Source organism: Stegostoma tigrinum, chromosome 12, assembly GCF_030684315.1.
Source record: "Stegostoma tigrinum isolate sSteTig4 chromosome 12, sSteTig4.hap1, whole genome shotgun sequence".
NCBI lineage: Eukaryota > Metazoa > Chordata > Chondrichthyes > Orectolobiformes > Stegostomatidae > Stegostoma > Stegostoma tigrinum.
Window position 1 is genome coordinate 12,697,376 of NC_081365.1, and position 17,717 is coordinate 12,715,092.

Sequence of the window (17,717 nt, forward strand, 5' to 3'; positions counted from 1 at the left end):
TAGTTTTGCTTGCTTCATTGTAGGGGCATCAGAGACCCTCTGGTCACTTGCTCAACTGACCATCTTCCATGCCTGAACAAAGGGTATTCATCATTTCCTTGGTCAGTACGGTCATACATTTTTCACCACAGATTGGGAGTAGGCTAAAACTATCCCTCCCAATGCCACTAGGACTGTGTTGGGCCAATTCTGCACAAACTGGTTTCTCTTCATAACCCTGAAACCGGACTGAGTATAGAATTGCCACTGAGAAAGTGTGATCTCTGTGCTGAATGACTACTATACAGACATGCATACAGGACAGGGAGATGCAGTTAAAAGAAACAGAACTGCCATGATCTAATTGCATGGTGACAGGCTCAAGGGGCTGAATGGCCTCAGCCAATTCTTGCAAGGAATGATCTATTTCTGTATGACCAGGGGACACATGCTAGAAAGGAACAGATTCAGGCCTTTGAGATTGAGAAGCTTCTACATTGAAAAGGTGGTTGATTGGATGAAGTTGGGAGCAGAGTTAGAGGATAATAAAAACCAAAGAACTGCAATCGTACCAACTGACAGAGCAAGCTCAAAGGGCCTACCACTGCTCTTAGGTTCTGCGTTCAAAATTCTTTTCCATAAATGACAGTTAATGCAAGGGAAACTATCCAATGACAATTAACTCAGGTCTCTCAGTGATAGAAAGTTTAAAAACATGAAACTATGTCATTCCTGCCCACGATGCCTTTGCTAGCTCTTTGCGAGAGCAATCTATTTGTTTATCCCATGGCTATGGTACAGTGACCTCTCCTTAATCCCATAGTAAAACAGTGCAGACTCCAACCATGTACCATATAAAGAAGTATTTTCTTACCGCCCTCCTTGCTGTTTTCAATCGATGATCTCAGCGCAGACCAGACGAAATATGCTTTCCCAATTCACATTAACGAAACTTTGTGCTAATTTTTTAAAAAATGACTCCAAAACAGCTTCCTCTACCCCAGAAAGGGATAGACACAATCCCAGGCCTTTCCTCATGTCCATCGCCAGCTAAATCGCTGTTGTGTGCATTCTGTAGCTTTCACGTCATTTTCTGCCGAGGAGCTCTGAAAACTTATTTCTGAGCTCTCTCTCCCCTCCCCATTTCTGAAGAAGGGTCCTGACCGGAAACACCACCTTTCCTGCTTCCTCTGATGCTGCCTGGCCTGCTGTGTTCCTCCAACTCCACACCTTGTTATCTCTGACTCCAGCATCTGCAGTGCTTGCTATCCCTCAGCTCTGAAAAATGAATGGATATGAAGTCGACAGTGGAGAAAAAAATCTTGCCTTAAGCAGCAACTTGCGAAGAGGAAGATGAGGGAGACCAGGGCAAATAAAAATGTAAACACTTTGGACGAGTGGAATCATTGACCATTTGGATTCGTGCAGCAGCTGAAAAGAAGCTAAATCTGACTGTACAGCCAGTAATGTGATTCCCTGCACGGACAATCCCAGTAAACTGCTGGACAATCGGATCAAACAGGACAAAGGGGCTAAACAAAAGCAACAGTTCCTTTAAGATACGCAGTCAAGAGGAAAATCTTAAAGGGTCTATGTAGTGCAGCACAGTTAGAGGGAGCATACGTGATTATGAAGCACACACATAGTCACATTGCACTAGATTACTTCATTGTATGTAAGTTACTTTTGACTTGCTTGTAGGGTGGTCCCCTGAACCGTGTATTTATCAAACTTGTTTAACCTTTTTACTGTTTTTAATAGCTCTAATTAAAAAAAGAAATAAACAACAGCAAAACTTTAGTCTTAAGTAAGATTAGTATATTACATACAGCATATGATTGAAGTTAACTAACGTAGTAATGTAGTTATTATAAAGTACAAAGATAGGGTAGGTACTATTAAAACATGCTTAAAAAGATGAAAGTAAGATCAGTCTGTTATGTTGCAGGTCTTTGCTTGAAAATTCTCTTTCCAAAGTGAAAACATTGAATACTCAAAGTCAGAATTCAATAGCTGTGATTATTTCTGTCAGTGAATAGTTTGAAGTTGTCTGTACAGGTGAACCCAGTAGGCAAAACAGAAATTGAAGAAGAGAAACAGGTTCTTGTTCCTAACTCATTCTGGTGTCATAGTACTTGCAGTGCCCCCATCCCAAATCCCTACCTACACCCACCCTTACTGGTTCCATCCCCACCTCCTTGACCTGTCTGTCTTCTCTCCACCTATCTGCTCCTCTATCCACCTTCCATCATCACCTCCCCATCTCTCTATTTATTTCAGAGCCCTCTTCCCCTCCCCCATTTCCAAAGAAGGGACCAGACCCAAAAAGTCAGCTTTCCTACTCTTCTGATGCTGCTTGGCCTGCTGTGTTCATCCAGCTCTACAACTTGTTATCTCAGAGTCCAGCATCAGCAGTTCCTACTATCTCTGAGTGAGTTATAACCCCACTGTGAAGCCTCTTCTAAGGATGCCTACCTTGAAGAAGTTACCCTCCTCCCTCCAGAAAGACCTCAGAGGATTTCTCTCCTACTGCTACCCTCTGGTAATCTATTCGGCCCTGAAACTGCTCGACCACATAACAAGCTTCAAAATCTCCCCACCATGACCTCAGCCCAAGACCAATCCTTCTCGTCCCTGCCTCCTTAGCTGTCCATCTTCCCTCCCACCTACCCGCCCCTCTCTCCTCACTGACCAACCCATATCCCAATTCCCTACCTACACTCACTTTTACTGGCTTCATCTCCACCTCCTTGACCTGTCCGTCTTCCCTCAGCCTATCTGCTCCTCTATCCACCTTCTACCATCGCCTCCCCCTCTCTCTATTTCAGAGCCTCCTTCCCCGCCCCCATTTCTCAAGAAGGATCGAGACCCAAAACATCAGCTTTCCTGCTCCTCTGCTGCCTGGCCTGTTGTGTTCTTCCAGCTCTGCATCTTGTTATTGCAGATTGCTTGACTGCTTTTGGCATAACCGTATTATGTTTCTGTAAGTCCTTTCCACGGGCTGTCTCTGGCTGAGAGTTCTCTCTTGAGCATGTCTTTGAGTTCTTCTTGAGGATTTCTGCTCAGAATGGTTTCTTATAACCAGTGTTAAACAACTCAAAACTCAAGATGACAGCTGTATTAACTTTTGGTGAATCGTTGACCATAACCATAAGACCGTAAGAAATAGGAACAGGAGTAGACTATTTGGCCACACGAGTCTGCTCCACCATTCAATATGATCATGGTTGATCTGACATTCCTCACTTCCATTTTCCTGCATTTTGCCTGTAACTCTTGATTTTCCTGACTGATCTACAAAGCAAAGTTAATTATGCTGGCAGGCCCTTCAAGTCTACTGTGTTTACTCAGAAGCTTTGAATTATTGTACCTTTAGTTGGACATATTATGCTGTTCAAATGTTAATTGAGTAGTAAATATCTTCCTTGGGAATTGATACCAAGGTAACGTCAGCTTGTGTTTAGCTGAAATGAATCAAGAAGGACAGTCATCGTTAGACTTTTCTGGTGACATTTAAAGAAGAATCAGATTTTTTACATAATATAATTACACGGTCAAATGCAGTTTCAGTCTTTCACTTTGTCTCTATTCTTATCAAATTCACAAAGTGTCAGGGCAAGAACATTTGGACACTTTAAATCCATTGCATCCAGACATGGTCTGACCCAGTACCTCACAATTTCTGCTGTAACTTCCATGAAACAACACACGTTAATGTAAAATACCCTACTTCTGAAAAAAAGCCACCTGTGATCTCCCTCCTGACCATTTTTTACCTTCAGTCAGCATCTTTGATAAACAGATGGCATGATCATTATTACATTCTGCTTTGTCGGAATTTCCTGTGTCCTAATTGGCTTTCCTACAATATAACACTTCAAAAATGTTTTACCGGCTGCACAGTACCTTGGGGCATCCTGAGATTGTGAAAGTTGCTATATAAATGCAGGCTTGTTGTTTGTTCTACATTGTTAGGTTTTCCTCGTTCCTTCCCTGAGAATTCAGCCGCTTACTCTGACTCTCGAGTTATCATGTACTCACCTGCTGTTTCTTTATTTCTGTTTCCACAGGGCAAAAACCACCAAACAAACAGCTGCTTCTCCAGTCAATGAAGTAAGTTTGAAATGATAAGACCTCATGATATACAAGTAGAATTAGGTCATTCAACCCACTGAGTCTGCACCAACATTAAATTGGCGACCCCTTACCCTGAGATGATGATTCCTAGCTCTAGTTTCTCCACATCTGTCCTGTCAAGCTCCCTAATAATCTTATATGTTTCAATAAGGTTTCCTGTCATTCTGCTAAAACCCAATGAATACAAGCCCAAACTACTAAATCCCTCCATACCTGGGATTAACCTAGTGAACCTTCTCTGGACTGCCTCCAACGCCAATATGTCTTTCCTAATATAACAGGACCAAAACAGTTCACAGTATTCAGGTCTGACAAATGCCTTATATAATTTTAGCAAGACCTCCCAATTGTTTTCTTCATCCCTTTTGAAATAAACGCCAAATAGTCCATTTGCCTCTCCTAGTACCCACTGAGGTTGGATGCTAGCTTTTTCTGGCTTAAGCAGTAGGACCAAATCCCTCTTGTTTTGCAGATTTCTGCCGTCTTTCTCTATTTAAAAGTATTCAACTCCTCGACTCCTCCTGCCAAAGCACATGACTTCTCATTTTCTCACATTGTAGTCCATCTGCCAAGATTTTCCTACTCTATTCACCTGCCTGTGTCACTCTGTAGAATCTTGGTGTCAGCTTCAGTTTTTGCCTTCCCATCTATTTAAGCATACAAGTATTGTAAATGATTATTCCCTCATGACTCCTCCCTGGAACACTCCACTGGTAACAGGTTGCCATGCTGAAAATTCCCCTTTGACCCAACGCTGTCTTTTAAATAGTTAGCCAATCCTCTATCTATGCTTGTATCCTACCCCCAGCACCATGGCTGTTATCATATTAAGCAGCCAAATGCGCAGTTCCTCATCAAACTCCTTTTTGAAGTCCAAATATATTACATCTTCTGATTCTCCTTTATCAAACTTGCTTTTTAGTTCCTCAAAGAACTGTAAAAAATTGTCAGGCATCATTTCCTCTTCATGAAGCCATGCTAACCGTGCTTGAATATATTACCTATTTCTAAATGTTCTGCCATTATATGTTTTATTACAAACTCTTAACATTTTCTGAATTGCAAATGTTAAGCTAGCTGGCCTATAGTTAGCATTTTTCATCTCTCTGCAATTTTCAATAATGGTGTTACATTAACAGTTTTTTCAATCCTGTGGGACTTTCCCTTAATCTAAGGATTTCTGGAAAATTGCTACCGGTGCATCCACTATTTCTGTAGCTACTTCCTTTAAAATAATAGGATTTTTAATTGGGTTCAGGAGACTTGCAGATGTTTGGCACACTAGGTGTTTTTTCCTACAGTGATAGCTATTGTATTTATTTCTCTATCCCCACGCTGGGCCCCTAGAATGTTCATTAGTATCATTGAAATTATCCATCATGAAAATTAATGCAAAATATTTATTCAACTCCTCTGTAATTTCCTCATTCCCATTATTTTTTCCCGGCCTCATTTTCTAAAAGGTTGATGTTCACTTTGACTTTTCATTTCTGTATTATATATTTAAAGAAGCTTTTACCATCCATTGTATATTGCTTGCTAGTTTGCACTCTTGGTTTATTTTCTATCTCTTTATTCATTTTTTTTGTCATTTTTACTGGCTTTTAAAATTTTCCTGATTATCTGTTCACTCCTCATCTCTGCTGTATTGCGTAATTGTTTTCTTTCAATTCAGTACTATCCTTCACTTCCTTGGTTAACTATTATCAGTTTATCTCTTTCCGAGAATCTTCCTTCCTCACTTAGTATGTCTTTCCTGTAACACGAACTATTTTTTTAAACACCTGATTTTGTTCCTCAATTATCTTTTCTTCTAAATACCTTACCCAGTGCACTGCCGCCAACACTCTTATCTCTATGTAATTACTCTTATTTAACTTAGCGCATTTGTTGGGATTCAAGTTTCTCACTCTCAAACTGATGCTTAATTTTACCATATTATGGTCACTGTTCCCTAAAGGATCACTTAATTTGAGATCATTCATCAAACCTGCTTCATTTCACAATACCAGATGCAAAACAACCTGATCCCCAGTTGAAACCACAAAATGTAACTAAGGAACAATCCTGAGTACACTCTATGAATCCAGCCACATGGCTATATTGACAATTTGGTTTTCCCTACATAAAGACTAAAGTCACTTATGATTAACGCACTGCCCTTTTAACATGGCCTCATCATCTCCTGATTTACTTTCTTTCCTGCATTTAAACTATTGTTAGGGATATTATAGACTGCTCCCAGTAGTGTGGTGTTCCCCTTGTTATTTCTCACCTCCACCCGTGGGGATTCCACATTATCCAATGCAAGATCATTTCTTGGTAATGTACTTATTTCATCAGAGCAGTAAGTTCAGAGAGGTTGGAATGAGTGAGGGGATCAGAGGAATGCCGGTGTATCATGTCACATCGATAGTGCTCAATAAATAGGTTGAGTGCAGGTGAGAGATTAGAGGGAGGAGTCTGGAACAGGGAGACTTTAAAGTTTTAGAAAAGATCTGCAGCTCGGGTTGTGGATCAGGTTGTTGACTTGCTCACCAATCTGGCTTGTTTTTGTTCAGATATTTTATCACCATGCGAGGTGACATCATCAGTGAAGCCTCTGATGAAACGATGTTATTCTATGCCGCTCAGAATTTATACTGTCCAATCCGTTAGCAGCTAGCAGCAAAATGACACAATGAGCTCTCCTTAATATCTGTACATTCAGACAATGAAGGCCATCAGTTTAACCGGGACAAGGCAACTGTAGTAGCCTAAGCCAAACATAGACACACACGGGAATTCCTAGAGGCACGGTTATCTGCCCATACTTCAAGCAACAAACATATAGAATTGGACCCCATATAGATCAAAACTGGAAATGACAGCACTTACCGTAACAGACCAGACAGTACAAATGCTAAGTGGAGTAGAATAACTTTGCTTCATCGAAGGCTCCACTGATAATGTCACCTAGCATGGTGACGAAACATCTGAACAAAATAAGCCAGCTCGGCGAGCATGTCAACAATTGAGAGAGAGAGAGAGAGACAGAGACAGAGTGTGGGAGGTAGGTAGAGGGGTCTGTGTGATGGGGACAGGACTCCGGTCCAAACAAAGGGGCACAGAGATAAAAGCAACAGAAGAAGAGTTTGATGTCATGTAATTGTCAAAGCTCACTGAGTTGGGGGTGCAGAGGGACACAGCATTCAGCATCAGAGGGCAGAATGTCAGAATTATTCAACATAATGCTTTTCCTTCCCTCATTGATTATCCAGTAACGTGGCTATGAAAGTGAATTTTGCCAAATACCTTATCAAACACCAGAAGGGGGAACAAAATAATGCTGAATAAGGCAAAGAGCTGAGACGGGGCGACTGCAGTAACTGATATACAGTTTCGAACGTTCACCAGTTTGATCCCTGGAATGGAGGGTTTTGTTGTGGAGTGAGATTGACTGAGCTTGGGCTTGTACTGATTGGATTTTAGAAAAATGAGAAGCAACCTTATTGAATCATAATATTAGTGGTGGGAAGGGCTAGGTATGGAGAGGTTGTTTACCCTCGTGCGAGAGTTTAGGACCAGAGTGAATAATCTCAGAATATGAGGAACTCAAGACAAAGATGAGAAGGAAGTTCTATCGCTTTGCTATTCATCTTGAGGATCCTCATTGTCTGATATAATAATATACCCACAGTCAGCTGTTCCTTTATCATACAGTGCTCCAGCAGGAGATAAAGGCAAAATACTGTAGCTGCCAGAGATTTGAAATAAAATCAGAAACTCTGCACTGGCAGTATCAGAGAAGGGAGAATGCAACTAACATTTTGCATCCAATATGACTGCACTTTGGAGCTTACTAGAGATGACAGATTACCTTGTAGTCTTTAATTCATTCTCATTATTTTCTTTCTTCTATATTGATTATAGATTTTACAGAGTGTTTGTATATGTCATATCTCATTTGTTTTTCTTTCCTTACTTTCGCAGGAATTCAAACATACCAAGTCTTTTGTTATCTGAAGCAAAGGGAAGATCTGTGAAGAATTTGAAACCACTATTCATATCCATAAAAAATGTTATGTCTTGTTTGTAGGACAGTGGTGCAGATCTTGATAACTGCCAATGTTGGAAATCAGAAACAAAAACAAAAATTGCCGGAAAAATTCAGCAGGTCTGGCAGCATATGTGGAGAGAAATCAGAGTGAATGTTTCAGATCCAGTGACCCACCTTCAGAATTGTTCTGAATGATCACTCAACCTGAAATGTTAACTCAGATTTCGCTCGACAGATGCTGCCAGACTTGCTGAGATTTTCCAGCAGTTTCTGTTTTCATTTCTGGTGTAGATCCTGACTCCAACCCTCCAATTGCAGTCTCTTGCACATTCCCAAATTCCTTTACCCCACAATTAGCAACAGGGCTTTTAACTGTTTGGACCCTATGCTCTGGAATTTCGTAGCTGATCTTTTCTACGTCTCTGTACCTCCTTTGAAGAGGTTCCTTAAAACGTACCTCTGTGTGCAACCTACCGTAATATCACCTTATATGGCTTGGTGTCAACTATCGCATGATGATGTTTATGTGAAGCACATTAAGACATTTTCTGTGTAAATCACTCCATAGATGAAAGGTGTTGACAGCATGTTGAAAACCTGTTTTACATCTGTGCAACTGTCTTTATTGAAAGTAAGCATGGAGAGAAAGAGACAGTGAGAGAGAAAATGACCCCAGCATCTATCATCACAGTACTGCATAAATCAAGATTTATCCCAGTGAATTATTGTCAAAGTAAGTGACTGCTCTAACTGCAGACACTGTTTTATGTCTGAGGTAGTATTGCCTCGTGACGACAAAGTGTTGTAAACCTCCACCTCTTTTTCAAAAATGTGAAGCCCACAACCCACACACTCCATTTAACAGAGTCTTGGCACGTCGGAGAAAAGGGATTTCTTTTTCTACAATTACACTTCTTGCTAATTTTATTTTTAAGAAAGAGAGGAAAGAACTGCAAATACTGGTGATGTAGAGAGAGTTCAGCCATTTTGACTTAAGTTATCAAACATAATCTGAATAGCGAATTCTTCTGGAGTCCAGGCCACATCGATGCCAAAATATACATCACTAAAGAGGAATTAGGATAATCATTTGTCATGTTGCTGTTGGAGAGAGAGAGAGCTTGCTGTATAAAATGTGATTGCTGCCCCTTTCGTATGGTATAACACTGAATACACTCCAAACGTGCTTTGTGGATTGTGAGGTGGGATGAATGTTGGGAGGAAGATGTAATGCAGCTTCAGGAGAATTTTGGCAGTGAATAGGCAAGAACATAGCAAATGGAATATAATGTGGAATAATGTGCTTTATGACATCCTGAGGTTAAGAATGGTGCTACGTAAAAGCAACTTTTACATTTTTTAGGTCAAAGGGGACCAATTCATACTACCCACTGCTGTAAAGCAAATTCATAGAATCCCTCCAGGGTGGAAAGAGGCCATTCAGCCCATCAAGTCCACTCTGATCCTCTGAAGAGCATCTCACCCTGACCCTTGCAACCCCACATTTAACATGGCTTTTGCTGCCATCCTGCACACCATGAACAATTTAGTGTGGCCAATCCACCAACCTGCACATCTTTGAATTGTGGGAGGAAACCACACCCAGTGGAAACCCGCACAGAGAGAACATGCACGCTCCACGTAGACAGTCACCCAAAGCTGGAATTGAACCCAGGGCCCTGGCACTACGGGCAGCAGTGCTAAATACTGTGCTGTGAACAGTTCATCAGTCTGCCTGACAGTTTGTTGCATCTGCATGTTAGTTTTTAATTAACTCATCAACAATGACACAATTAGGCCCCTTTGTACCTCTGCACTTTCTAGTCTCTCACCGTGTAAGAAATCATCTTTACATCAATCTTTTCCTACCATTCTAACCTTTTATTATTTTTTACATCATATTCCATCCGCCATGTTTCCACCCACTCACTAAGCCTGCCGAGTCCTGAAGCTATTTTACACCTTCTTTACAATACACATTCCCACTTAGCGTTATATCATTTGCAATTTTTAAAATTAAGTGTATTTAAAACAAAATCCTCCATTAATTTGGCTATTTCTCAAATTACAGGTATCCTAATTTTCTGATTTTGGTTTTGTTCACTGCTAAAAAGTAAACTTGTGTTTACATAGGACCTTTTACATGCTCAGAACATCACAAAGCATGCAAAAGCAGTGAGGTACTTCTAGCCATTGTTGTAATGTAGTGAAAGTGGCAGCCAGTTTGTCTGCAGTAAATCCTCATCACATGATGAGAAAAAGATAATCTAACTTGCTACACTGATTAAAGGATAAGAACGGGCCAGGACACTGTGAAGAGTTCCTCTTCAAAATAGCACAATGGAAATCCTTTGCATCTACCAGAGAGCAAATGGTGCCTTAGACTGATATCTCATCTGAAAGTCAGTACCTCTGACAATGTAATACTCTATAAGATCTGTACCAACATGATAGACTACATTTTTGTGTATAGAATGAGGGCTGAACCTACAACCTTCTAACTTATAGATCCATATTCCACCCTGTAAGCAACGGCATCGTTCAGCTTAGCTGCTTCAAATTCCCCAACTATACACTTACAACTGGCCTCTGGGGATCAATGTTTTTCAGACCCTTATATTTTCAAAGTGCCTTAAGACAAATACATTGACAATTTTCTTCTCCATATTTGTTGATTTACTGGATGGATCAATAAAAATATAAGTTACAATCAGGCTGTCCCGCTCCTGAGCCTGCTGCACTATTCAATAAGGTTATGACTGATCAGATTACTCCACAGATCCATGCACCCTTGATAACCTTTAACCACCTTGTTTATCAAGAATCCACCTACCTTTGTCTTAAATATCCAAAGACTCACAATAGTTTGAGAGAAAAGTAAAATGCTCCTTAATCCTTCTTAAATAGGTGACCCCTTATTTTTAAACAGTGAGCCTGAGTTCTAGATTCTTCCACAAGACGAGACATGCATCCTCTCAAGACCAGGAATGACACAGAGCACAAATGAATATTTTACCACACTGAATAGCAGGGATTTCTCTTGCATAATGATGAACTAAGTGGGAAAGCAATCCCTTTTGAATCTTGGAAAGACAATCTGTCAGTTTTGTTAATGTACTTGGAAACAGTGGGAGCTTTGAAGGAAACATAAGGATTGATGTGTCTCTGCACACAAACCACTTAAAACTAGTATGCAATATAAAACAAACTGGGAACTGGAAAAAGAGTTGGAATTTAAATACGAGGCTTCAGCAAAATGCTGCCTGATATACCAGGTTCAGTTTGGGGCAGTTCACCTCAAGAAGGTCATATTGGACTTGACAGAGGTACAAACATTGATGTACCAGAAATATAGTAAAGTTTAAACTGGGTAGAGATTGAATAAACCTGGTTTGTGTATTAAATGGTAACTCATTTTTCAAGAAGTAGATAGAGAACAGTTTCCCCTGGTGAGGGAATTAAAGGATGAAGAGTATACCTTTAGATTAAAGCTGGACTATTCAGGAATGCATAGCACTTTCTCACAAATGCAGTTGGAAATCTAGAATTCTTTGCGCCAGGTCACTTACAGTTTTAAAGTCTGAGATTCATAAATTTACATTGATTAAAGGTATCAAGGGGTGTAGAGGAAAGGTTGATAAATGGAGTTGAGATACAGATCAGCCAAGATTTGGCTTCATGGCAGAACAGGCTCAAGCAGCATAATGACATACTCCTGTTCCTATATACTGTCTCATGGAAAAGTAGAAGAGAGAGAGAGAACCTTGGAATTCCTGTGACTAGATCCATCTTTCCAGGGAACCATGAGAATTTCTTGAGATACTGTGTGTGATCCTGAAGAGTACATCAGTATTAGCAATGATGGTGCCCAGGAGAGTATTTAGAATTTGCAGGGGAAACCTTACAATACAACAGTATTTGCAGGTGGTTCCCCTAACATATCACTATTTGTATGGCAATATCTCTGGTTTAATAATTTTGCAACTGCATACCCATGAATCAGTACTTTCCGAGATAACCCCTGCAGTATATTAATAGTTCCATGTGAGTTGCAGGAATATATTTGCACGGGGAATCACTACAGCACTTAAATATTGATAGGATTTTGCCAGGAATTTCAGTATTTTCAGAAAAAAAAACAGGAATGCTATCAATTGGTTTGCTGTGACAAAGAGACCCTGCCAAAAGCATTGATGTGTCCATGTCTTTTTAGATGCTGATGGGTCTTGTGTACTTCTAGCATTGGTGTTTGCTTTTGGGAGTTGCAACTAACTCTTTTTATCATATTTGTTGGCTGCTTTTGAGTTCCATAACATGAATTGATGCAGATACTTCTTGTTGTGCATGAGTGTAAAAACTAACTTTACCAGAACACTTTATAATTTTAACTCTTTATCAGCTAATAACTTGAGTCAATAATGAAATAACATTAAAAGTATCAACACAGGCCTTGGGTTCAATTTTTTTAACATTGATTAAACAGGATGTGATACTTTCAAATTGTTAGTGATAATGCAAAATTTCTTGACCCCTCCACCAACACCTTCGCAATTTCAGTTCTTGTATCAGTCCATCTCCTCAAATTACGAGGGCAGTAACTTGCCCACTTTAAATTGCTATGAATCACTTTACATACTGAAGGACCGCATAATGGTGACCCAACCCATTAGGAACCAGTTACATGGATCTTGAACATAGGTTGTGTTCAATAATAAACATATCTCCATATATTACAACAGTGACTCCATTTCAAAAGTATTTGAGTGGCTGGTGGTAAATTTCAGGCTGTCATGAAAAGTGCTGCATAAATGCATTTCTGTCTTTATTGGAGGATGAATTTCTGAGGTTTTTTGTCACATTACTGACAATTCTCCTGTTAACATTTTAGCTTGGTGGCTAAGATACCCTGGGAGAAATTCACCCCCTCAGTCCACTCTCCTGAAATGGTCAGTAAAAATCAACCATTGTACATCTAATTTATACAAGCTATAAATAGCAAGTCCTGGTGAGGCTTTGAACTTTAATCTTAGATATACATGTCATAGCAAACTGAAAATGACATGATGCATTAATAAAATACTTCATGAATATTAAGCATCACACTGCATGAGCAGTATGGTGGGTCTGTGATTAGCACTTGATGCATCACAGTGCCAGGGACGTGGATGCAATTCCACCCTCAGATGACTTCCTGTGTGGAGGTGACACATTCTCCCCATGTTTGTGTGGGTTTACCCTAGGTGCTCTGGTTTCCTTCCATAGTCCAAAGATGTGCAGGTTAGGTGGATTGACCATGTTAAGTAACCCGTAATGTTTGGGGATGTGTAGATTAGTTGTGGGAAATGCAGTGTGATAGGATAGGAGGATGAGTCTGGGTGGAATGACCTCCAGAGGGTTGGTGTGGATGATGTTCAGTGTGGACTTGTTGGGTTGAACGGCCTGCTTTCACACTGTAGGGATTCTATGGAAATCCACTATTCCTAACACTATTCACTTTGTCTATTGTCACTACTTCAGTTTGAGCCCATGAAAGAAATCTTAAAACAGCATTAATAAAACTACAAATGTTTTCTTTTAACATGTACAGCTGAAGTTATGGTTTGTACAAGATCTTTACAAATAACTCATGTCTTAAATCTCATGGCAAACTTCTGTTAAAATTGCAAATAGAACTTGGTTAAAAACACCACCTTACTGCTGTTGAGAAAAGGTAAACATTACACCTCAGACAAAATCCAACTAAGCAGCAATTTTTCCATTTAAGCCTGTTTCTTATTTACTTTGTATTTACTTGTTTACTTTTCATGAGCCTGTAGGTTCAACCTCTTACCTTTTTGAATAAATGCCAAGATGTCCTGCTGTCAATCATGTGAGGTTCATATAAAAGCGTGTGAGCACCGAGTTGGATACTTAAATCGAAGGTGTCACACGAGCTATTACATGTAGACACAATGTGGGAAAACATACCTCTGTGGCATGACCTCCAATTGATTGGAGGCTATGGTTTGTTGGATCCAGCTTGTTGCTTGAAAATAATATCTCACTCTTGCACATGGGTGCAAATTTCATAGTCGTTGTTGCTAACAGTGAGCGAATTAAGAGGAAACACGAGTGTACACTCACACTGAGGGAAATAAGCATCTTGTACAACAAAGTGTAGCATTTGAACAAAATTCCAAGGGAGGAAGGGGACAGGTGAGCAGCAACACCAAATGATTCATATAGATATTGCTGTGGTGCACAGAAATAGGAACAGGATTAGGCCACGCAGCCCCTCAAGCCAACTCCACCAATCAATAGGATCATGGATAATCCAATGTTCCTCACATCCACTTTCCTGTGTTTTCCCTGTACAGTTGCAGTAAAACTTGCATATTCTTATACTCCAATCTGCGAGAAATAAGGGCCGACATTCCATTAGCCTTCCTAATTACCTGCTGCATCTGCGTGTTAGCTTTCTGTGTTTTGTTCATAAGAACCCCAAGTCCCTTTCTGCAGTTTTTCCTGTATTTAATTATTGCTGTTCTTTCAGTCTCCTTTCCAAAACGAACAATTTCACGTTTTCCCACATTACGTTCGATTTGTCAACTTTTAGACCACTTACTTAATCTACCGCTATCTCTCTGTAAATCATTTGTATTCCTCTCACAACCTGCCTTTCCACCTATTTTTGTCTCATCTGCAAATTTGTGAAGGAAAAAAAACAAGACACGATGAGTTCTGAGGAAGGGTCACCGGACCTGAAATGTTAACTCTGTTTTCTCTTTCACAGATGCTGCCAGACCTGCTGAGCTTTTCCAGCAACTTTGTTTTTGGTCCTGATTTACAGCACCCGCAGTTCTTTTGGTTTTTGCAAAGCCTTTCAGTTTGATTTATTATCAAATTTGCTTACACTTTTTATGGTATTTTGGTACATACAGACATTCACACTTTCTGTCCTACCTTTTATTTTCTGGTAACAATCAGCTCCATCAATAACATACAACCTGACCCCCTCCTTTCCCTTTCATTTATAACAACTTCTGCAACTGAACACTCTCCTTCCCACTATTTAGGCGAAAGAAACGTCTATACCCTTTGGTATATGATCCACAAGGACTCTGATTCCGGTGGAGCCCATCCCATTGGAACAATTCCCTCCTTCCCCAATAGTGCCAAGATCCCATGAATCTGAACCTATTTTTCCCCACACAAATCTTTGAGCCACATATTTTTCTGGAGATTACTACCTTTTGGATTCTACTTTTTAAATTTTGCCCCAAGATGCTCATATTCCCTCAGCCTCTTTCCATCCACATTGTTTGTTCATTCGTGGTGCATGACAACTGGATCTTTCCCCTCCCACTCTTAACTTACTCTGCAACCCAAATGAGATATCGTGATGTCCATTTCAAGCCCAACTCCCACAGTTACCTGGAATACACCTCCTCCCACCCACCCTCCTGCAAAAATTCCATCACCTATTCCCAATTCCTTCGCCTCCGCAGCATCTGCTCCCAGGATGAGGCATTCCACTCCCGCACATCCCAGATGTCCTCGTTCTTTGAGGACCGCAAGACCCCCACCCCCCACCTGCGGTGGTCGGGAACGCCCTCAGACACATCTCCCACATTTCCCGCACCTCATCCCTCACACCCCATCCCCACAATAACCGCCAAAAGAGAATCCCTCTCGTCCTCACATACCACCCCACCAACGCATCATCCTCCGACACTTCCGCCATCTACAATCCGACCCCACCACTAAAGACATTTTTCCAACCCCACCCTTATCTGCCTTCCGGAGAGACCACTCTCTCCATGACTCCCTTGTCTGCTCCACACTCCCCTCCAACCCCACCACACCCAGCACTTTCCCCTGCAACCGCAGGAAGGGCTACACCTGCCCCACACCTCCTCCCTCACCCCCATCCCAGGCCCCAAGATGACTTTCCTCATCAAGCAGATGTTCACCTGCACATCCGCCAGTGTGGTATACTGAATCCACTGTACCTGGTGTGGCTTCCTCTACATTGGGGAAACCAAGCGGAGGGTTGGGGACCGCTTTGCAGAACACCTATGCTCGGTTCGCAGTAAACAACTGCACCTCCCAGTCGCGAACCATTTCAACTCCCCCTCCCATTCCTTAGACAACATGTCCATCCTGGGCCTCCTGCAGTGCCACAACGATGCCACCCGTAGGTTGCAGGAACAGCAACTCATATTACGCTTGGAAACCCTGCAGCATAATGGTATCAATGTGGACTTCACCAGCTTCAAAATCTCCCCTCCTCTCACTGCATCCCAAAACCAGCCCAGCTCGTCCCCACCTCCCTAACCTGTTCTTCCTCTCACCTATCCCCTCCTCCCACCTCAAGCTGCACCTCCATTTCCTACCTACTAACCTCATCCCGCCCCCTTGACCTGTCTGTCCTCTCCCCTCCCTACCCATACTCTCCTCTCCACCTATCTTCTCCTCTATCCATCTTCAGTCCGCCTCCCCCCTCTCCCTATTTATTTCAGAATCCTCTCCCAATCTCCTTTTTCTGATGAAGGGTCTAGGCCCGAAACGTCAGCTTTCCTGCTCCTGAGATGCTGCTTGGCCTGCTGTGTTCATCCAGCTCCACACTTCATTATCTTGGATTCTCCAGCATTTGCAGTTCCCATTATCCCAGAGATATCGTGAACTTGGGCACCAGGCAGGCGACACAGTCTTTCGGACTCCCCATTCCTAGCCACAGATAATGCCATCTATTCCCCAAAGTATATTATTCCCAATTATAAATACATTTCTCTTTTCTTCCCCTCCACCCCCCACCCCCGGCCCCCATAGCTGGCGCTCACAGTGCTACAGTCAGTTTGCTCATCCTCTCTACAGCTCCCCCCGATCTCACCCATACAGGGAGCAAGAATATCAAACCTGTTCGACAAGTTCAAGGGCCGAGGCTCCTTCAGCATTAATTCCTGGGTCCCTCTACTTGCCTCATTTGTATTCACACTCTCCTGTCTCTGACCACTGACCAAAATCAAGGTACTTAAAATGAAGGGGTGGGACTATCTCCTGAAATGCAACAACCCCAGGCAACTCTCACTTCCAAAAAATTATTTTCTAATCGACCCCTGAATCTTGAACCCAGGCTTTCCCTCCATGACACATCACAGTTTCGAACGTCTGACTCCACCTCACAACTTCAGAGTTGTGAGCATAAGTCCCTCAAGCAACCAACACTTCCTGTGGATGTGATCACTATGCACTGTAATGCAGGCCACCAGCTCTTACATCATGCAGTACAACACATTGCACTGGCCCTATATCTTTATTTTACTGACTTAGTTCTTAATTTGTTTTTCCCTTTTAGCTTCCTATCAGTCTTTTAGTTTACAACTGGCAAATTATTTCCATTTGCTTTATTTTACAGTCAAATTAGCAGCTATTACCAACCAATGAACTCAAGTGTTTCCTGTGATCTCACCCTGTGCTTTCTGCTGTGCCTCTGAGCCTGACCTTCAGTTTATCCTGTTAAAAAGACCTTACAAATTATGAATTTTACTCTGTTGGGCTATGCCTCATTCTGGATGTGATC

The 17,717-nt window shown here is 41.4% G+C and overlaps 1 protein-coding gene across 1 annotated transcript in view; it reads left to right on the forward strand.

Annotated features, from left to right (window-relative positions):
* Positions 1-14,020, forward strand: part of jam2a (junctional adhesion molecule 2a) — a 93,257-nt gene extending 79,237 nt beyond the window's left edge. The window contains exons 9-10 of the mRNA XM_048540565.2: positions 4,050-4,092; positions 8,089-14,020. Coding sequence (XP_048396522.1) covers positions 4,050-4,092; positions 8,089-8,121 — 76 coding nt within the window. The 3' untranslated portion in view covers positions 8,122-14,020. The remainder of the gene's footprint in view (positions 1-4,049; positions 4,093-8,088) is intronic.
* Positions 14,021-17,717: the final 3,697 nt, after the last annotated feature.